The following is a 23,264-nucleotide window of genomic DNA, read 5'->3' on the forward strand; positions in this document are numbered from 1 at the left end:
AAAAGGCCTTGACTCTGTGTAAGCACTGCTCAGCAGTAATGAAAACATCCCTGTATCATCAACACTGTTTTCAGCACAAATCCAACACATAGCCCTGTACTAGCTACTATAAAGAAAATTAACTCTACCCCAGCCAAAACCAGCACAAAGCCTGAGTCTACAAACATTGGGAAATGAACGTGTATGTGATCCACACTTTCTCAATACTACATACTCATTCATCAGACAAATTCATAAACAAAGGAAGCAAATTGCTCAAAGCATTAGCTAGCTTGCTGTAGACCCCTTTCTTCCACCTGAGAACATGCAATGTTGCAGGGATTCCAAAATGAATTCAATTCTAACAGAGGCTGTGCAGAAGCAGCCTCTTATTCTTTGCAGCGCCCAGATAAAAGGTTGAAATAGGAAACTGGGTGAGAGGATGTTAACTAGGCAAGTAGGCACTGAACAAATGTTTCCTAAACAAAAGAGAGAATCTTTCCTCCTTGTAAGCTGCTGGAGGAGAGTTCCACATCAAGCAAATTACTGGTTTATTTGTTTGGGTTTTGTGCTCTTTTGCTTACTTAAAAGAAAGGTCCTGTCAAATGAAGTGAAGTTTTCATGGCACAGGCTTTTTTTGGTGCTGATGAAGAAAAGGGAGACTGACATACTTAAACTATTCTAAAGGAAAGTATTGAAGAGTACCTGCTGAGGAGGGTGTACGTTTCCCACTGCAGCGTTACTTCGCAGGCAGTGATCGTTCATAATGCACGAGTGGGTGAAGTCAGTCCATTCTTCGGCGGTCCCAAAAGGTATCAACGAACTATCAGCAACTGCGATAAAAGTAAATTTTATTTTCTATGCCAACCTCAAATCTATTTAAAGTCATTGTTAATGGCAACAAATTAATTCCATTGTACTATATAGAACTGATATTAAATCATAAGGAAAATATATTAGATTTTCTTCAGATTTTATAAGATATCTGTTGAAAATATGCACTGTAACCTGGCAGCTCCTCCTTTCAGTATGGGAAAATTTCTACTTCTCTGTAGTTTGTAACTCTATTCCCCTCCTTTTTCCACTGCATTGAAGAAATTTTCTGAGATCTGCAAACTACAGAATTTGGCCTAATATATCATTATGTCTAAAATAAAGATTTTTATTTGGGTAATCTTTATTTTATTCAAAGGCAAATAAAGTGGTTTTATACTTTTCAAAGAAATCTATATTCACTACTGAACCATACATTGAAAATGTAGTATCATCCATTTCTGAAAGTCCTTGCAGTGAATCAGCTGTTTGCCTCACTGAAGTCATGGCATGGGCCCACACTCCTCAACACTAGCGTGAAATTCACTGTGAGGTGGCCCCAACGTGTTTAGCTCTCAATCATGCAGATGGCTGCATGCTGTTGGGTGAGTTTGATTTGTCCAGATGTGCTGCCTTTGCTCAGGTGTAGCAGTCTGATCTGCTGTGAACAACGTTAGCAATTTTTCCATGATCCCACCCTACGCTGTGTCTATACTCGCATTCCAATTTTACCTGTGTTAATGGGTATCCTTAATTCTAAAAAATGTGTAATGTTTGATATCATACAATCACTAAGGTTGGAAAAGACCTCTAAGATCATCTAGTCCAACTGTCAACCCAACACCTCCATGCCTACTAAACCATATCCCGCAGTGCCACATCTACACATTTTTTGAACTCCTCCAGGGATGGTGACTCCACCACCTCTGTGGGCAGCCTGTTCCAATGCTTGACCACCCTTTCAGTAAAGAAATTTTTCCTAGTATCCAATCTAAACCTCTCCTGACGCAACTTAAGGCCATTTCCTCTTGTCCTATCGCTAGTTACTTGGGAGAAGAGACTGACACCCACAAGGACCGTTAATGTGAATAAACATGTAAATACGGCGAAGCTATGCCTGCGTGTAGAAGCAAATCTTTAGGAGATGCTGCTAATATAGTTACGATGATTGCCCCAATGACTGCCAGTTACCAGCGCCTGAGCGAAGGCGATTTTTGAGTTGACACAAGGCCGTCTTAAGCGTCTGCCCCATAACGAGACGTGCTGCACAGGGGCTGCCAAATGCGCTTTAATACTCTCAGCAACAAGTTTTAAAATTGCTTTAAATGCTGCCAGTTCGGAGGGCTGAAAGAAAGCGAACACGGCGCGCTCTGATTTCCCCGGTAACTCCGTTTAACGCCGCAGCACCGGCAGGCCCCGCGCCCTCCCCTCACCGGCCCGGCTCTCCCTCACCGCTGCCAGACGGCCGGCCGCGGGGGCGCGCGGCACACCTCAACCGACACCGTCAGACGTCAACGGCGAGGCTCCTCGCGAAAGCGTTAGCCCGCACCTCCCTGCCCTCCGCAGGGCCTCGGGGCCGCACCGCAGCCAGCGGAGAGGCGGCGGGGCCCCCCGCCGTCGTGCTCGCTCTCCGCTACGCGAAAGGCTCCGCCTGACCCCCGCCCCGCTGCCCCCCGGCCCGGCCCGCGCCTCAGCGAGGCCACGGCCCCGCCCCGCCGAGCGCCTGCGGGCGGGCCCGGCGCCCAGGCCCCGCCCCCATCACGTGCGGGGGGCGGGGCGGGCTCACGGCTGCCCGGCCGGCCGTTGCCGCGCGTGGGGGCGGCCGCTCGCCGCCGCAGTCCCGCCGCCGGAGCCGCTGGTCCCGGCCTCCCGCCCGCGTCCTCGCCCGCAATATGCCTCCGCTGCCCTCGGGCTGCTCGCCATGCCGGGGACCTGCGGGCGCCTCTCCTCCCTGCTCCTGGGGCTGGCGGCCGCGATGCTGCTGCCGCTGCTGATGGGGCGGCCGCCTCCCGTCGACGCCGCAGCCGCCGCCACCCGCCCGCAGCAGCAGCGGGCGGCGCTGCCGGGGGACGCCCCCGCCGCGGCGGCGGCCTCAGGTACCGATCCCCCCCCCTCCTGCCGCCGGGCAGGTACCCCTATTTCCCGCCTTCCCTGTGGAGATTTCTCCTCTCTCCTCCCCGGGGCCGCGCCGTCGGGGCCCCCTCAGCCCCGCCGCGTCCCTCTCCTCTCGGTGGGGGGTCGGCGTCCTCCTCAGCTGCTCCCCGCCGGGCTGCCGAGGGGCGCGTCGGTTGAATCCGGTGCTGCTGCCTTGTCGCTCCTCGTCTGTGAAACCAGGGTGTTGTGCTACCGTGCGAGGGACGGGCGGCATTCCCGAAGCAAAAAATAAGCCGCTGCGTTTTTAACGAAGCAGGTAGCGGAGCCGCGGTGGCTGCTACGGGGCGAGCAGGATCCATTATTTTTCATACCCGAAGATCTGTATGCAGCTGCCGTAGCGTGTCACTGGCGTGGCGAAGGATACAACCCGGTAATCGTGTAGCCTGCGTCTGACCTAGCTGGAGATGCTCCCTCAAGTGCCAGGCATATGGTCTCAGGGGAAGCGTGCCTCTATGAATTCCTATTTGCTGGCAGTAGTCACCAGAGCAGGATATGTCTATATATATAAAATATAAAAAATATATATTTATTTCCTCTATATATTTATATCAATATATAAATAAAACCCAGCTGATACATCTGCAAGTGTCTTAAGCCTATCAGATGAGTGATGGGGCTGGTGAGCTCATTGGGTTTTGCATCTCCTCTGCAGAATGAGGAAACACGTCGTTTATCCAGCAGCTGAGAGTATGAAAATAATGGTGCCTATTTCAGTATTAGGCCTTGGTATTATGGTCAAATGGGTGAGGCTACCCCTTTGCAGAACTGGGGCAAGTGATAAGGTGTTTTGTTTTATTGTCTAGTTTAAAAAATATGTGTATATTCTGAAGTCGTACTGGCTTAAATTAGGATAAAACCAGTATTTTTCTTGACGTACTGCCTTCCACCAAAGAATTTCAAAATGGTTTCAAACATGAATTATTTAAGCCCTTTTAGCACCAAGGCTCCATTTGGGCATATCACTAGAGCATATGTTTCATTTTTAACATATATGCATGTTTCCATTTCCAGTTGACTTCAAGAAGGTATAAAATGTTCTTAGTTTCAGGCATATGGTTAATATTTTGCTGAATTGAAGCCAATTTACAAAGCTGCCAAAGTATGTATGTTAATTAGGAAATATAAGCAAAGATCTTGAATGACGGTCTTTACTTGTAACTTCTTAAAGATGTGGAACAAGAAACTAGATTTGGTAGTATATGAACACACTCTTAAATTCTCCTGATACGCTCTTAAAATGCCTTTTTTGGTTTTGGTTTTTGGATTTGCTTTTTGGTTTCTTTCTTCTGTGGGTTTGGGGGTTGTTTGTTTGTTTTTTCTTTTCCAAATGTTTAAAATATAGGACTTTAAAGAAGGGTATTTGATGAACAGCTTGGTTCTTGTTTTTCCTTTTGGATTGATGATTTTTCATTATTTTGTTTCTTACCATGCTTTTAGAGGAATATACCATTAATCACCAGCAAACACCACTTAAAAGGCATTGGCAGCATTTCTAACTTGTGCAGTGAACATTTTGCTCATTAAAAATTGAGTGGCAAAAAAAAAAGGACAGTTTTTGTAATTCAATGATCCTCTTTCGTTTCAGGTATTGATTTCTTTTCAGGAAGCTCTATTACCTTATCACCCTCAGCCCTGGCCAAAATCTTTGTCAGTACCAAACAATTTGATGCCGACACTACTGATTTGCTGTTGTTGCTGTTGCAGACCCACGTGCCTAGTTGCTGTTGTTTTCTTTTATTTGCTTATTATGCTTCATAGGTTTTGAGGTATGAGAGTCCTGAAAGTGTCTTATAGTATGCAGCTTTCATGATCAATCCCAGTTTATGAATGTTAAATATTATCATTTGAGCTGATCCTCAGCATTTGTTTGTGTTATGTTTAAATACAGTTAAAGCTTTATTTCACTTGTTGGCTGGCTTTCCAAATGATCTTGATTTAATTTTTTCTTTCATAAAAAATTGAAAAAAGCCAATAGTGATTAATCTTTTAAAAAGACAGGCTCATTGCTGCTATGAAACTTTCATTATTCTGAAGAAGCTGCTAAGTACCTCTTTTTTGTGTGTGGTATTTCCTTTCAGTAAAGTGTGTAAGTAATTTTTGCTATATTGACATTTTTGAAATTTTAAAAAGGAAGAGCCTGACTCCAGATATATATTTATCAGATACTGAAGTCTTTTTCCATGAAATTATCTTTTGATGGTTTACAGCTGAAAGGTAGGCAGGATAAATGGCTGTTGCCTTTCCAGCAGAAGACTGGCAGCAGAGTAATCCCTAAGGGGAATGCTCTGAAGAGGCCACTCCTGCAGCAGCTGCAGGTCCTGCTCTGGGAACTGCCAGGCAGGCAGTGGCTTCTGGAAGTAAGGAGGAGTCTGGCTGAATTTGGATTTATGCTGTGTGTTTGTGACCCCAGTGTGGCTAGAGCAAAGGAGCCTTATCCTCCTAAAACAGGGAAGGTGCAGAGCTAAGGTTGGAGTTCGCAACCTTTCCTCATTTGATGTTCCTGTATCGATGTCCCTGTTCTGTCGAAGCTAATTATACAGTTTTACAGATCAATTCCCTCCTGGATTAACAGACTTCTGCCACTGTAATTATTATGCTGTCTGAGAAGAGATGCGAAAGTCAGCACAGCTGTGTACAAAGGTTTGCAGTGCAGGCTCTACTGCTGACATATAAATGTAGCAGTGAGAAGGTAGTTGCACATCATGAATGAATAAGGTTTTTTGTTCATCCCTTCTTTCTTATCCCTTAAAACCAACAAAAAAATTACCACTGCCAAAAGAACTAAGTAAATTCTAAAGACGAGGCAGAGAAGACATGCACAGGAGGGACTCAGTTCATGGAGTTACTCTGACTCATGTTATGTAATGGATGTAGCTATTCTTCCAAATTTTAGAGAAAAAAATATTCAGGGAGAGACAGATGGGCCTCTCTGGTTAGGGTGGTGATTGCTGAAGTGGAGAACCTGTCTTGGTTCCTTGTTATTCATAGTGAGTTTTTCCACTTTCTGTGTGGCAGTTCAGAAATCTGGACTCTGGTGTGCAGAAGCAATTGAAGAGAAGTCGCTGGGACCTTTGAATACTCAGCATTGAGGTCAGCGGGCTTGAGCACAGAATTCAGTAAATTATAGTCCTGGCTTTGATCCAGGCAAATCTGGTGGTTTTTTTTTTTTTTTTTTCCTTGTTCCCTTTTATTTATCTTTGAGATGCATTCTGTACAGGAGGTGTGGGTTGTATTCTTTAATGTTCACGACGCTTGGGATATTCTGGATGTGGTGCATTGTTATTCTCTTTATAATGCAGATATTGGGCAATAAACAGAGCAGAGACCACTAATTGAATAAGCGATACTTAACTGCATCAGTTCCATGGCACATCTGATGTATACTGATTGAACAAGATTATTCTAGAAAAAACAGCAGTTGTGTAAATAGAAGCTGTCACATTATGTATAGACAGCACATAGGATGACATACACCATCTTAATGTTGGAATTTTTTTCCACGTTGAGACCTTAAATTAGACTTGAAGTGTGTTTTGAAATAGGTGTTATTTCTTCAAGTTTCTGTCATATAACTGCATGTTCTATGCTGTGGGTACTCTTCATACCTTTTGTAATCCCATCATAAACAAGAAAAGACTTACCATCGTATTTATTATAGACCATTCCCAATCTGCCTCACATTCCAGAATTCAGCGAAAAATAATTTATTTTGCCTTTTTTTTAGGCAGGTGGCTTTGCGTACAATGAAGGCATTAGCTTGACTTTTGTAGGGTGAAATTAAAAAGTGGTAGCTGCTAATAGTGGTCCTGAACAAAGGAGAGGAGAGAATTGGAATTGCTGTGCAGATTTATGCAGTTAGTTCTGTTTGTTGAGACTGATGAGATAAATACATGATTGTTGGCAAACCCAGAAGAAAGTAAGAGATTACTTTTGTACCTGTTGGAGACATATGCTGTCTGGATGCTGCCTGTGGAATTTGATTCTGTGCCCATTTCTCAATACTATCTGCTTGCATGTAATGATGAGTTGCTATCTAATGTGAAGCAGTGTTCTAGAGAAGAGGTACCTAGTTGAGATTTTTCTAAACTCTTTTGTATGTTGTGTTACTCTTCCTGATCATTCAAGGAGATAACTTTCTCGTGCTTCCTTTTTATTTGAGGTACTGGAACAGAAATATTTCTGACGCATCCGTATGTGACTTACTGCTTTTCTAATCTTTGTTTTCAATGTTTCTAGTAGTGAAATATTTTTTCCTAATGACTTGTATATTGGTGTGTAGGTGGTACTTAGGTATTTAGAGGAGTATTTGATTTTGATAGCTTGTTCTGTTAATCTGGGATTGAATTTGAGCAATAATACATAATGATGCACTTTAAAAAAAAAAAAAAATGTAGTGCTGTGTGACTGGCTTGTTTGTCACTTGATGGAACAACCTTTATGGTTTAGTGTCTCTCTAGTCACTGGATAGGGGATTAGTACGGCAGCAATAAATCCAGTTCTGTTTTGGAGCTTCTGTCGCCGTCAGATACAGACCCTAAGAAAATGAGTGAGGAGTTAAAAGCTGTATAGGAGGTTCTGTAGCATTCCTATAAAGAAGGAAATTCAGTGATTTTCATGACTGAGTGATTACATAGGATACAGTTCCTGCTTAAGAAGTCAGGGCTGTCTAACTAGGGACTTCTGATCAGCGCTGGGGTGAATTGTTTTACACAACCACCAAAACAACCTTCTTATCCAGTAGGTATTGGAATATAATCAGTGTCAGGGAAAAGGTTTATTTTAAGTTGTCAAAGCTTATGGGTTAAATTGTAGTAATTGTTTTCTATTTGGACATGGAGGAGATGGTTTGCAGTCTTTAAGACTTCTGATCTGTTTTAGAGATATCAGATGTAAACATTTGTTGGGAATCTATATGTTTCTTATATGAAGAACCTTAATGAAACTTTGGAAATCTGACTTTCAATCTGGTGAAAAATGATTCTTTCATTATGAAATAGAACTCCAAAAGTATTACATGCACACCCCAGCAAAATGGTTAAATGCAAGCAACTAACTCCATCGATGGAAATAAGCTCAGAAAATGTCCTTTGATTCGCTGTTCAGTTTTCTCAGCATTTTCAACCTCTGGGATTTGGAATAATGGTTTCTCAGCTAGGTGAGAAAGTAGAGAAAGAACATAAGACAGACTTGTCCTGATTTATTGGAGCTGATGTTCTTAAGTGACTTAGCTTTCTGTGCTGATCTAAGGCTTAGTAGTGCAACAAAATACCAGGAAGGGCATTAGGACACTGAGAGGTGATGAAGCATCCACGGTTTGAGACACAAATGAATAATGAAAAAGAAATATTCACAATTTCATTTATGTGTCCACGTGTTCCATGATTTAGGTCACTCAGCTGCTAATACAAGACAATGAGGAGTTTGGGGTTTTCCATGGTAGAGCACAAATGAAAAAATATGTACTTTTTTTATTTTTCAGGAAGAGAATAGATATAAACAAAGGTATTGAGGAGTTCTGAAGATGTGGGCAGCTCTCCTGAGTTGACAGCTTGCTTTTAGTGAAATTTGTAATATATTGTACAGCATTATGTACTTCAGAAAACTTGATTTCAAGAAACTTGTGTTGATAGTGGCTTTCATTATAAAGAACTGAGAGAGAGAAGGGCAGAAATGTGTTTTAACATTCACAGAAACGGGACCCACAGTTACACGGTGAGGAGAAGTGGCAGGAAGAAAGAGTAATCAACGATGGCAGGAAGCTACCTATTGCAAGGTGGTAGTTTTTGCAGTTCTTATTTGTTGTGTTAAAGTTTCATTATTTCTTGTCAATCTGTTGGCAGATGATACATCATCAAAGGCCAATTGATATGTAAAAACATTCACAGAATTGCTGTCAGGCTGAGAAAAAGGCAGTTTCAGGGTTTGGAATGCAACTGCTATCTGGGTCACTGGGGATCTATAGCATGCTTTCTCTGTGAACTAGCTCAGTAGATGAAGTCTTTGAAGACAGAGGGAAAGATCTGAGAGGAAAGCTTATTCAAAGTAAACTTAATTTTTGGCATGTCAAACTTGGAAAAATAGCGCAGGTTACTTTGTTGTCTTGAAAGTTGTGTATTTTTGTATTCGCTATATCCTTCTGTAATGAATGGGGTTTTGAGGCTCACAGAGGAGCACCCAGATCCCGTGATCAAGAATTTCCATTGCACCATAGGGGATAGTGTACTCTTGAATAATGCTTCTGTGTTCAGCAGGATGAAACTACCAGATCTAGCTCCTCCTACCTAATCCTAGCTTGGCAGAGATGTTCCAGCACACCTCGTGCGCTCCTAAACTCTCATCTTCCACACAGGTCTAGAAGAAGCTGTATTCAGCAGGCTGCAAAGCAGCTGTTGCATTTCTTGCTTTGCTTTTCTGGCACTAGTTGTTATAGAGAAAACATGAGGTTTGAAAGCAATTTCATGCTAGCACATGCTTGAGGGGAAGATGTACTTTACAATCAGCAATATAAAAGTGTATTTGCTGAAAGAACCTGTGCTAGGGAACTTAAGGTTAGAAAGCTCAAGAGAATGAATTAATCTTTAGGAGTGCCTTCTGTCCCTAAGCCAGGTGTTTAGTAGGGGAGATTTCACTCAAGCTGTATGTCATCTTTTCAGTTGGAATAGGCACTCCAGATCCATCCAGCAGAAGAGCTAGGTCCCTGGGAAAGGGCAGTCCATCCAAACCATGTCTGAGGTGCAGCACAGATAGAACATATGCTCATACAGCCCCACCACATCTCCTTTTCACATCTACATAAGAGACAGTCTGTACAGAGGGTCACCTTTGGTGAATGTATTGCCCTGTCATTTTGGGAGGGATGTAGATCGGGAAGGGATGATGCTTAGACCTTCCATATGAGAGAGCACACATATACTGTAGTGCGAGCAGGCTCTTGTGACTAGGAGATAAACATCAACAGGCATAGTCCATTGTGTGTGTGGAGGACACTCCAAAAGCACCAGTTACCTTAAATGCAGTTTCTCGGGCAGAACACAGGACTAACTTGTGGCACCAGCAGTCCTGTCAAGTAAAAAACTGAATCGTATGCTATGAATTTCACGAGTAGTTGTTAGCTGTTTGTAGATGATGTGAAGAAAATCTCCTTCTCCTGTCTCAGTTGGACCAGCTGCTGTAACTTTCCAAATGATTCTGCTTGCCCTCTGACTGTAAGCATATTATGCATTCTTGTAAACAAAATACTGACAGGTCTGCAGTTTATGCTACATGCATGGCACAACCCTGGTGATGTGTGTTCTTGTCTGATGTAGCTCCTGGGAGCCATCCTGTGTGACCTGCTGGGATTGACAGGGCTAGGGGGTAATGCTCTTTCCTGTCTGTGCCTGCGTAAGCCCCCTAAGGCTCACCAAGTGCAGGCATGAATCCTGTCAAGTTCCCATGCTATCCTTGTTCTTCCCCCCCTCAATTTCTTGTCCTTCTTTGTCTTCCCTGAGGCTGTGATTATGCTTCATCATGTGGGCTCAAAGAGAGTCTGCACTGACTGAAAGACATGTCAGACATGTCAGAGCACAATCATTACCCTTTACAATGTGGAAATGAGACAGTTGAAGGAGATGGATTACAGGGTCAGACCCTCCTGCTGGACTTTACACATGACCCTTCTTGCTTCAGCATTCTGCATTTACTGTTGATAGCACCAGGTACCTAAGACAGTGCAGTCCTACCAGTGGAAGAGGCAAGAGGTGGCCTCTCATTGAGATTACATGGAAATAAATTGTGGCTCTTGCTGAGTTAGAGAGCAAAAAAAATCTTGGCCCATTACCTGATTTTCCTTGTCCCATTTTGAAAGATTTGATGGTTTTGGTGTGGGTCTTATCTGAACTACTGGCAGCTATAGCAGGTTAACCTGCAAATGGTGGCCGAATAGCTGTGGTAGGGGGTGGGATTTTTGCGTTGAATATGATGCAGTGGTTATAGGTATGAGTGCCAGGCACATGTTGAGCCATGTGCATTAGGAGGTCATGAAGCAGCAAAATACAGAGAGTCTCAGAACCGCTTCAACATGTCCCTAGGATACTCTCTTTGAAATGCATTATTGACATGACCACTGCACCCCAAAAGCACTCTAAGGTCTGTAGAGTGTCGTTCGATGAATGAGTGCTTTAGCTTGTATGACTTGCTTGAGCGCTTTTGCTAAACACAGTGTAGTTATAGCCAGATAAATTGGAGCACTGACACATTATCATGCATTTTATTTTGGAGGAAAGAGTTGAATTCAGTGGGTTTTTGGGTTTGGTTTTTTTTTCTTTTTAGTTTCTAGATGGTAATTAATGGTTCATCTGCCTCTTCTGAAATGTTTTCTTTGGGTCAACATACTTTTATTTCTTTATTTCTCGTCAGTCTTTTACCTGTATTCAATGATTGAGCTTTGTTACTGGAGCGTGCACGTAGCTTTCGGGTTTTGTGTTGTGGGTTATCTTAGTTGCAGCTCCAAGCAACCCTTTCAGTAGTCAAACTGATTTTACTTTCAGAATCATCAGTGTTTCTGTTTTCATTGACTGCAAGTGTTATCAAGTAACGCCATGCAAGATAAAGTATACCTTTTCATCCCATTTCTGTAATGAAATGTAGAACTTGCATCAGGTTGCAAGCCCCAAATTATCATAGGATGCTATACTCCTACTAAAACATCCAGCCAGGTTTGCGAAGTGTATTAAAATTAGCAGCTGAAATAAACCACAATCAAGTTAAGATGATGTTTGTTCTATGTGGGTTTTTCTTTCAGTGTTTTCTGTGATTTGAAAGGATCTATGGGGATCTGGATTTGTGGAGGTATTCACGCTGGAGGGGATATCAGGAGCACTCTAGTCCAACCTGCTTAAAGCAGGGTTGACACTGAATTCAGACCTGGGAGCTCTTTCCTGTCAGGCCATGAAAGCTTCCAAGAATGGAGAACCTTTCCGGACAACCTGTTCCAATGACTATTCATCCTCGGAGAGAAAAAAAATTTCCTCATATCCAATCAGATCCTTCCCTGCAATTTGTGATGGTTGCCTGTCATTATCCTGCCATGTATCTCAACAGAGAACTTGGCTCTGTCTTCTTGGTAAACTCATGGGTATTGGGAGGCTGTTGTTGAGGTTCCCCAAAGCTTTTCCTTTGCAAGATTAAACAAGGCTCATTTCTTTCTGTAGGTCTGAAACTGAATGGAGTTTCCAGATGCAGTCTAGCGAGTCCTAAGTGAGAGGGATTAACTACTTCTCTTGGTCTGTTTGCTATGCTTCTGTTGATGCAGTACGGTGTGCTGTTAGCATTCATCATTTCCCGGGTGCACTCCTACATGTTCAGCTTATTGCTCACCAGGACTCCCTGATGTTTTCAGCAGAGCTACTGCCCTGCCAGTCAATCTCTTGCAGGGACTGCTGGAAGGGGTCAGATGCATCATTTTGTATTTGACCCTGTCGAATTTCATGAGGTTCTTGTTGGCCCCTATCTCTGTCTAGGTCCCTTGGAGGGGACATAGAAAAGTCTATGTTGACTGCATCCTCAGCTTGTTACCATCTACAGACTTTGAGGGTGCATTGTGTCCCCTCCTAAATCACTGACTTGGACTTGTACATGACTATGGGGGTGCGTTAGCTGCTAATGTTTCTCTTGAAACATCTGCATTTCATTTTGGGTAGACTATTTTCCTCTAATGCATTTAAATTAGAAGAAAGTGGAATTATATCCTCTGCTGCAGATTTGGGGCTGTTTTATAAATATGATGTATACAGTTGGCTCAGTCTGTTGAAATAGATACTAGTGTGTAACATGGACTTTTGGTTATGAAATTTGGCAAGACGCCAAACTTATTTATTATTAATGACTTTATATGGGCAAGGTTCCCAAATGAAACTGATTGGAATATTCTTGCATAAGTTATTTTCTATGAGGTAGCAAATCTGGTTGATAATTTGTCTGTGCTAATGTGAGCTGAACTAGAAAAAAGGTCAATGAAGTCAAGATCTTTGAAAATATAGGCCGTTTTACTGGAATGAATAAGGAGGTGCTTGCCCCTTCCAACTATTATAGACACTAATGGAATTATAAAAATCTTTTTCAGGTCATTGTGGACAATATTTTTCCTCTGTTCTGAAGCCTTTCATTAAGTGACTGAATAGGAGAAATGAGTAGTTTTATGTTGGGTAAATGCAGGACATCAGTAGAGGTTGTGTTTGGAACAATAAAAGCTGTTAATAACATGAGTTATGCCTTGTGATAAATATCACAGGAGCTTATTTCATTGTTTGTGAGAGCAAGGGAGAAAACATACTCTCACTGGGCTGAAGGAGGGATTTTCTTTGGATTATGGACCACTGATGTTGAGAAAATCCTCTAATTAAGTTTACTGGAATAGAGACCCAGCAAAACATTTGCGAGATGTTGCATAGTTTTGGTGCAGTGTTGGGCAAAAGAATCTCACAGCTGTTTGCCTCTTAATTAGTTGTCAGGTTCCTTTTCCTTTTACCCCTTTTGGTTGTGGTGTGTGGATTTGTTTTTGCTGGTGGTGGTGTTGTGTCCCATCCTCCCCCCCCCCCAGCCAAGCACAGTATAGAAAACCTGTCCCTTTACAGTTCTGTCTCCTGGATTCTTCAGTGTTTCATGGAACAGGTTGTCTCAGAAATACTTAAGTGGATTTGTTTCCCCCCAGTCCAGTTGGCACAATATCAGAGGTGCTGAATGAATCTGAGTATTTTGGGGGAAAAAAGTGTTTACTGTCCCATTTTCAGTCTTGGTGTCAATAAAAATATTTCCATCATCCTAGAAAGGTTTCCATGGTGCTAAGTTGTTTTCCAATTATTCCCTACAGGAATTTGGCCACTTGCTGTGAAGGGAGAACTTGTGTGTGGCAGTGTTTGTGTTGGAGACACAGTTGGTGGGCAGCATGTTCATCTCGTAACAACTGTCCTTTAGCTGGATCCTGGAGCACTTTATCCTGTGCTGTGCTGTAGAGAGGCAATAATGATTCAAAGTGGCAATGGCTGAATCATTAATATATTCAGTATTGCTGCTTACCTTGATGGCATCCATGTATGCAGAAGAGTTATATTATTATGGGGGCAGTCTTGATTCAATTGTTTTGCTTTATCCTGTGATCTGATTTGACAGATCCTTCTCTTTTGTTAAACTTTTTATGGCATCTGTGGAATTTTACTTAATTCAGATTAGTAGGAAGCTGCAATCATTTTTATAAAAACTCATGTCATTTATTGTTGTTTTGTGATTTTTTTTTTTTATCATTTACTTCATGAAACTCAACTTTAATAAAAAATTATATATGAAAGAGATAGTAGCTTGTTGTGTGCTCTTGTTTTGTTTCTGCAATATGGATTTCCTAACTAGTGCATTAAAAAATTCCTGTCCCACATGTACAGGACTACAGTTAGGAAATGTTGGCCTGCACACTTTCAGTTGTATTTTCTCCATATATGTCTTTACACACTGGTCTTCTTCCAAGGGGTTAGAGGATCTTTTCCTATAAGTGAAAGATAAACATTGCTGGAACATTGCAAATACCTTTCTTTAAGCAGTAGTATGAGATTTTGTAGCTTTTGGGGATGAAGAGTATTTTCAGCAAAGAATAGTGACCAGTATGTTATTGAATAATGCCGCTGAATGCATCAGTAGTTTTCCTCTGTGATTAGCGAGTAACATGCACTGATGTTTGAATTACTAGTTTGTAGGTTATATTACGCCACTGTGAATTTATATAGGCATATCTGTCTTAAGGTTAAAACCTTCAGGGCATTAAATGTCGTGTTTGAAGAGGGTACTGCTTTGTTTTCCTGTGATTTTTTTCTTTTCCACTCAGCCAAATTAAGGGGATGTTCGAACTTGCACAGATTTTTTTCAGCCAATTCCACTCACTAGCTGCCACTAAGAATTACATGAGACAAATCCTGTGCCTAACCCATTAGGTTAAAAAAAGATGATTCATGCTACAGAGTTACTGGAATATTCTTCCTCTCTCCAAGTATATTGACTGTTAAAGGGTAGGTTTGACAAATCATTAGAAATTCTCTATAAGAAATGGTGTCATTTTGTCAAGCGGATGATACTGAATGATTTTTTTTCCTGTTTACATAATGAAGATTTGATTGTCAAGTTCATGAGTGGGAAATGCATGTTGTTTGCTTATCACCTAATAGGCACTTGCCCATTTTTTTTGAGGGTATATAATATAATGTGGGTATTTAAGATAGCATATTTAAAATAGAGTATTATGCAGATTTTGGTGTTTCCCTTCTGTACTTTTTTCCCAGTATTCTACAACAAAGTGTGAATTTTTAATATTAATTTTTTCATTCTCTCAACTCTGATGCAAGGTAGAATGATACAGCCTCACTTATCTAAGATTACAGAAGATTATATTTAAAATAAATGAATCCTAAATAAGTGAAGCTCTTCAGACTGCAGCATTTCGTCTTGTCTGCTGCATATATCCCTTGCCCCAGGAAGGTGAATTTCTCAGCTTTCATCTTCCATAGTAACCAGAGCTCTGAGAACCAGGCTGGCTGATGCAACAAAATAGCAGCAAATAAAAATGCAGAGTTGCTATGGTAATTGTAATTGTCATAGCTTCACTAGCAGGTGTCAGTTTTGAATTTTATTGAAATTCTTGTTATTTATGCCAATATACCAGTACAGCAAGACATGTGAAATAGAATTCTGTAATGAAGATTCTGGTTTATTGTATCCTGTGAGTTCTCATGTTCTGTCTTGGGTGGTGAAACATTCTGATTTTAAAATGCAAGTTGAATGAAGAAGGCATCTAATGGTGAAAAAACATCATGCAACTACTTACCAAATGAGTACCTTACAGCAGTACGATATACACTTAAAAATATTCTAGTGGATTTTTTTAATGATGCATGTATACCACGCAGTGTTAAAGGAATACAGAAAAAAAAATCCTATCTAAATTTCATAGCTCTTGCTTAAGTAGCCCATAAAAATATTTCAAGGGGAATGCTTGTTTTCTGTCTATTTTATATATCTTACTAGGTGCACTTGAAAGTGTTTGGGGCATGTTCGCACTGGATAGGTGAGCTGTTAGCAGCTTTATGGATTAGCCTGATGACATTCTTGCGTAGTTCTTGCAAGCCTGGTCATTCCAGGAAGGTTTTTATTGATTATGCAGTAGTAATCACGAAGGATACAGCCTATAATTGTCTGTTTTATTTTATTGATTTTGCAGGACCTTGATTTCATCAATAGTTGGTTCGTGTCAACACTTGTGAAATGAATATCATGCTTACTCTGTTTCTTTATGCATCTGGTCCGAGATACTGGTTGGAAGTGTAACCACTTACAATGGTATTACTTAACTGTTGGTTGTATAAGAGGGTTGTTTTGTTGTTCTTATTTATCTATTTAAATAACTCGTTAAATCAGTCCACTCTTATATACAACAGATCTTAAAATTGAGAAACCTGAAATGTTAATTTACCTATGCAAAAGTACAGATTTCTAACTCTAAGGCTGTCCAGATCATAAAATAATCCAAATCCAATAAAATAATTACAAGCACTAAAAGTTTGCATGTTTGTGAAGTGTGGTAATTTTTTAAAAATATGAACTCAGGGTAGTGCTGCAGTCTGTATCTGTACAAGTGTGTCATGGAAGTAGGTAGCTGGAATGTTAGGTAATGTCTGTTTGAAACATACCAGGAGTTTCTAAACTCTTTCACTTCTCTGAAGAATTAGCTCATGCTAGGCAAGTACATCCTGTAACACAATGTCATAGCTAAAGTTTGCCAGTGTTGAATGTTGGCCATATTTAGCCCTGATTAAATTGAATTTCTTAAGTTGCTTCTGAATTTGGAGGGACCGATTCCAAAAGTTGTGGGGAAATCAGTTTATTGATTTACACTGACCAAATGACTGTTCATTACTTCAGAAATTATTTCAGTGCCTAAGTGCTAATGAGGCGTAAATTTAAACCAATATTTGAGGGCAAGATTTCTATTAAGAATGTTTTGTAAATTTCTTTACCTCCCTCTTTAAAAAACAAGCAAACCTCCCTTTTCTCTTGTGCTTTGCTTAAGATTTGTGTTTATATATGCACACACATACATACAAAATATAAAACCCTGAAATATGTTGGTATAAAAGGAAAATAATTATTCTGTTTAAGTGAAACAAAATTGTTGTAAGTAAATAAATTCAATGAACAACTTTTTTGTAAAAGCATCCGTAAAAATTCAGTGTTAATTCTATGTAAAGAAATGGTGCTGAGTCTATAAATATTTTTGCTGGAAAAAACTCTAGAATGTATGACTGAGAAAAACAGTCTATTTCTAAAGTAGTGTGATTTTTTTTAAATTTACTTCTCTTTGCTACCAAAATCCCTTTTAGAAGGGAAAGAGGCCTTGTTCTTATCTGTAAAATGCATAACACTTTTTCCAGTATTTCAGTAGACGGTCCATACTGTCTCCATACAGTCCGGTGCGGTTTTATTATAACATGAAACTGGATTTTGGGTCTGTTTTGAACTAACTGAATAATTAGTCTTTGACCTACTAATTTACTTAGAACCTTGAAGTTTGCTCTGGATCATGTACTAATTTGCCACAGGCCATCCCCTGTAGTTTTTCAGTCTGCTGGATTTGAAGTCTCCATTTAAAGTGCCCATCCTGATGGGTTTGATGCAATGCATTTAATTTTATGTAATGCATTTATCACTCCCTTTTTAGTTTATGAAGCTTGCAAAAAAACCTCATCTTTAGAAAAGTACTGATCTGTCTTCGTGATCAGCGATCTCATGGGCTAAAATATTACGTCATCATAATTCGGAGTCGTCATCACAGAGATTACTCCAGGATGGGATGAATGCAGGGAGGAAGGAGACTGAGCAGAGCTCCGCCAAGAAAAGAGGACAGTGTGAAAGGCGTGGAGAAATAGGAACTGGGAAGAATAGTTTTCAGAAAGCAATGGATGAGCAGAGCAAGGATGAGCTGTTTTTATTTGAGATTACAGTAGATTGCTGGGTTTACATCTTTCCTACATTGCTGTTTTGTTCAGCTCTTAAAAGCAAAAGTATCCAGTTGTTTCAAGAGTTGCAGCTTAGTCTTGATTTGGAACCGAAGAATCAGGGTAGGGTGTGAAATGTTTTCTGAAGTACTATTTTTGGTTTTTCCTGGTAAGGTGGGAAGAAGGGCCACCTGAATACTGTAGTATGTGCTGGAATAATGCATGAGTCGACATGAATGAGCTTCTAGTAAATAATTTCCATTTTTTTCTTACCAATGTACAGATGCTTAAGGACTCTGGCACTGTGGTCTGCATGTGCCTATCACAGCATATGCTACTGAAGTAAGGAAGTGTTTCTCTGTATCTGAAATAATGCTTTATTTGAAGCAAATGTAAAAGAAAATGTTTGAAAAGCTCTCGGAGTTAGAATATAATTTTTTTTTTCCAGCAAAAGCTCACCAGAGTAGCCTGATGGGTGACAAATCCCCCACTTAGGTAACAGTGTGTTCAATTTTTTTTCTAATTTTTAATCTGTTCCAGTTTCTCTTGAATATGAAGCAAGTGCTTGCTGGAGACATCTAGATTTGACTAGATTGGGTTAAACTGTCTCCTGTAAAATGACTGTAAGAGCCTTTCTCTGTGTAAAAGGCACTGCTTGTCCCCCTCAGGATCTAGCCTTTGCTCCTTCGTAACTGGGATTTTGTTGATGGCTCCTGTGGAAATTGGTTGGCCAGAAATAGGGCAATGGGAATACCGTGGTGTCCTACTTTCCCAGACCCTGTTTTGCTGCTTTGTCCCTGGAAGTCGGTAATATATTCTGCGCCACTGCAGAAATTTTTGCCAGAGCTATTCGTTTAAATATACATCTTAATGTTCAATTTTGCATTAAAATATTTTAAGGGAGTTTTAAGCTACAGAACTGTACTGTATAGATTATGTGGCTGTATTACCTCCACGGGATTGGATGTTCATATACAAATGGAGCAAATGTTGATTAGCTCTGGGCCCCAATTTATATAATATTTAATTTTTTACAATATCTTTGCATTGCCTGAAAGCAGTTACCTGTAAGTCTTTCTAGTTGAACGCTATTGAACAGCACCCCGACATATGGCAGTAAAATGTCAATATCTTCTTTTTCCAAAGTGCATTTCAAGGAGCAGTCCATACTTGCTTTAAAATTAGAGTAATCGTGCTGCCATTTTGCTTGAAGATCAACCTAAACAAGGGCAAGTTTGAGCTATCGCTGTAACCCAGGTCTGTCCTTATGCAGCCATGTCCTTTACCAGACATTTTATGGTTATAGTTAGTTGCATGTCTGTTTGCTAACTAGATGAAAGTTTTAACTCCCAGGGTGATTCTGGAGAGGGGTGGTACAACTTTTAACCTTGTGCTAAGTGCAAGAATGAAACTGTGTCAGCTAGTTGTCAACTTTCAAGTGTTTTCTCTTTTCAGCCAGGTGGAATGGTTATATTTGTTATCCTTTGTGTGTGTTGTTCTTATCTAAATCTAGCATTGTTATTTCCAGAGAAATTGATTTTTACAGCTGGTTAGGTATTTTTTTTGCTGAATTTCCTCAGACCTTTTGTGAACTGTGTGAGGTTCTTTGCTTCTCAATTCAGCTATAATGCGTTGAAAATACAATGTCTAGATTGTGCTTGTAACAAAGACAAAGTTAAAATTGCACAGGGCGAAACATTTGCAGTGTTTTGTATTTTAGTAGTATTCCTGTGTCATTTTAGGGAGGCAGAATTACTTTCTGCATTTATTTTATGTTGCTATTTTAAACCAGAGGAGCAGCATATAAATAGCATATAAACATCTTTTTATAAAGAATCATGTAATTAGTTTTTAAATTAGATATTCTGTTACCAGTTTGGAATATATAGAATTATTTTGTGGAGTTAGAAATGTCTTTATACATGTACATGCCCATCTGTACGTAGGGTCTATAAATGACTGCGTGGAGTAAGAGAGCATGAAAGAACACTGATAGCTAGCAAATGAAGACTACGTTAGGATGTAGGGGTTATTAATGAGATTTGCAGGTTATTTGATAGCTAGGAGAAGCATAATTGAAAACTGGTCAGAGAGCTTATCCTAATATCTGACAATAACTGTCAGAACATAGCCGTAAAATAGTTACGAGAGTTTAGGAGTCACCTATTATGTCATTTTAATGCACTATGCAAGGCAGAAAAATCTGTACTGTGTCAATGCATTGTACCTTAATAAAGAACAAAAGGTAGAGGCAGACTGATGGTGCGCTGTGGTGAGGAGGGCTTACTTCAGCATTAAATCATTCCCGTAGCAGTTAGTTGCTGCCACAACTCACCTTCATGTACATGGATTTTTAATGAGCTTTAAAGGTATAATAGGCTTTTACTTTTTATAGATATGCTTTTGTAGTTTGTTACTGGCATTACTGTAGTTTTAAGGAAATTTTAAGTAGTAATGATTGGGTTTTGTGGGCAGGAGGATTGCTTTTATATGACCTTTTTTTACTAAAGTCAGTTGTGTGTTGACTGTGTAGATTATATATTTCATTGATTCTCCCACCCCGCCGCCCAATGGAGATATCCATTGCAATACTGCATGTGTAGTAAAACCTGATATAACACATGATTTCTTCTTTACAGATCAGTGCACCTTTCATATCCCTAATTATATTAAGCCAAAAAATATGGTGTTCTATGAATGTAAAAGATGGAAAAATGATTGTTCAGTCAGCTAAGACCCAAGCAAATTGCACAGCACACGTTTTATCTGTCTGGTTAGCTGGGAGCATGGTAATACAGTGTAGGCAGTTTCCATAAAACACATGTAAGCATGTGCCTTTTCTGGCATGGGTTTAAACATCTCTAGGCAAGGATGAGAAAAAGTCTCCTCCAAAGGAAGCAACTAATGAATAATTTAATTGTAGTTACTGTTCCCTCCACTCCATAAGATAATTGCTTAATTGGGTAGTTGTCTATGTGTTTGAGAAGAGTAACTGCCTCCTTCGAGGTGTAGAACCTCTTTTGCTATAGGAGCTTGGTGATAAATAGGAAAAGGGGCTCATGACTGCATGGCAGAATGTGTAGGAATACTTCCCGGGCAGTGCCGTGTGTGTGTGTGTTCACTGCTGCATCTCACAGTTAATGATACGTGTAGTTGGGAATATATTGGTGCCTGGAAGGTCTCTGGCGTTGACCATGTTAATTAAATCTCAGATAAATATGGTAACCAGATGACATGCTTATTTGCAGGTAAAGAATTAAGAACAAATTACATAGGGGTATTATAAACAGAGATTTTTTTTTTTGCACTGTTACATTTTGTAGCTGGCTTGCAATTCCAAGCAGTTCTTTGGCTTAATTCTGTGATATGATTTCTGAGTTAGGACAGTGATATGAAGCCAAATTCCAGGCATTAGATGATGTTGCTCAAAGAAATGAGGTGTCATTTTACTGGCTGTGACATTTCTGAAGTAGCTAAATGTGGTAGAAGGCCTTGTTTCCCTTTGTCTAAATAACTGCTGCATTTGTATGAACATTTATCAGCAAACGTTTAAATGTCGTAGAAGCTGGCATTTCCAGTGGACTTGCCAAGAGACAAATCTCCCGTCCTCTGAGGCAGCACAAATCAAATTAGCTAAGACTGAGTTCTTTCTTCTAATTGTAGGAGTTCTGTCAAATCTGTTTAATATTGAGATACAGCTGACCCACTTGTGTTTGGCAAGTGTTAGCGACCAGAGAAAAGCACGTTTCATCTGTTGTTTCATTTATCGCTTTGGTTTTCTTAAACAGTTAACCATCAGTTCATTTTTGCATCTGAAATGTTTTTCAGTACATTTTATTGTGATTTAAAAAAATCCTACTGCAGTATCCATCATATTTGAGACTTAAAAGTGTCCTTAAGTACCTGTGCATTAAGGTCTTTATAAAAAGAAAAAAATCCCAGGATTTTCTTTGCAAATTAGATGTCATGTTAATATGACATTGTTAATAACTCAATGCCATTAACTATGTCTGATAAATTTGCACATTAAATGCATGCGAGGCATGTGAGGGAGTTGGTTTGAGGAGGGATTTGGTGAAGGGATATCAAGTTTGGAAAGACAGAGATCAGTCATACATGTTGGACCACCACTGCACATACAGTCTGAGCTCTTAGGACCTTATGATGGTTTTGCTTTTAACTAGGCTGTTACAGCTGGCCTGCTGGAGGATGCTCTGGTTCACTCCGTTTTATACAAAAAAATAGTGAAATGTGGCTGGGGGGGGGGGGGGGGAATTGTTGTTACTGTTGGATTCTGACTTTTTTAACTGGGATTTTCTTACGTATTGTCATTTCACTAGCATTTGGATTCAGAGGCATAATATTGTGTGCTTGTGTCTTCTGCACTGCTACTGTCAAGAAAGGGAAAGATTTTTTTTAATGTCTTTCCAAAAATCATTGCACACAAACTTCAAGTGACTTGTTGGCAGAGTATATTCTGGTTGATATTAGAAAATCTAAATCATTTGCTCGTATATATTACTTGCAGGAAGGGAACAACTCCCAGCCGATTGGCATGCTTTCTCTTGTCAGGAAGACTCTTGTGTTAGCACAAAAGATAAGGCCAAAAGCAATGAGAGCTAGGGATCGAGTCTCCTTTAATCTTTGTCTTAATATTAGCGGGTGTGAAGCGAGCATTTTTCACTTGAGTAACTGCTACTTACATATGACAGTAATATGCAGGTAATTACTCTTTCAGAGCTTGCATTGTATAAGGCTGTGTCTGTTTTCACATGGGAGACCTTTGTCTCCGTAACCCCCCCAGGATTTCAGTCTGCATTTACAACCGCCCTTCTGCATCTTCTCAACACCATTTCAGACAGAGTATCAGTTTTGAAAAATGCTGTGGCAATTTCTGAACCCATAGGAGAAAGTAGTAATGAAAGTTGAGCGTGGCTAAAAGCAGCCAATGATATTTGTCAGTTCCCTATGAGAAAGAGTGAAAATAGTATAGGTTTCTACATTTTTGCAACCTATTTTTTTCAACCAAAAGCTGCTAAAAAAGTGGGTTGTAATATGGCTGTAACTGAAGGAGATGAGAGGAAGAAATATTTTTGCACAAAACCTTTGAATTTATTAACAGCTGGAGGAGGAATGTAGTGATTCCCCCACCCCTGTGTTTTCATTAGGCTTTTTGTCAGCAGGAAATGGAGAAATACACATTAAAAGTGTGAAATAATTGAAAGTAAGTGTCTTTCTGAGTACTTTCTAGGTTTTCATTTTTTAATTACTTATTTCAGCTGTTAATACTAGGCTCTCTTTCTCCTG

At 40.2% G+C, this 23,264-nt stretch overlaps 1 protein-coding gene across 1 annotated transcript in view; it reads left to right on the forward strand.

Moving 5' to 3' along the window:
• The first annotated feature begins 2,575 nt into the window (after window positions 1-2,575).
• The window catches only part of FAM171B (family with sequence similarity 171 member B), a 39,072-nt gene continuing 18,383 nt past the window's right edge, over window positions 2,576-23,264 (forward strand). The window contains exon 1 of the mRNA XM_075511861.1: window positions 2,576-2,888. Within this exon, the coding sequence (XP_075367976.1) occupies window positions 2,714-2,888 (175 nt within the window). The 5' untranslated portion in view covers window positions 2,576-2,713. The remainder of the gene's footprint in view (window positions 2,889-23,264) is intronic.

This window comes from Mycteria americana, chromosome 9, assembly GCF_035582795.1.
Source record: "Mycteria americana isolate JAX WOST 10 ecotype Jacksonville Zoo and Gardens chromosome 9, USCA_MyAme_1.0, whole genome shotgun sequence".
NCBI classification, from domain to species: domain Eukaryota; kingdom Metazoa; phylum Chordata; class Aves; order Ciconiiformes; family Ciconiidae; genus Mycteria; species Mycteria americana.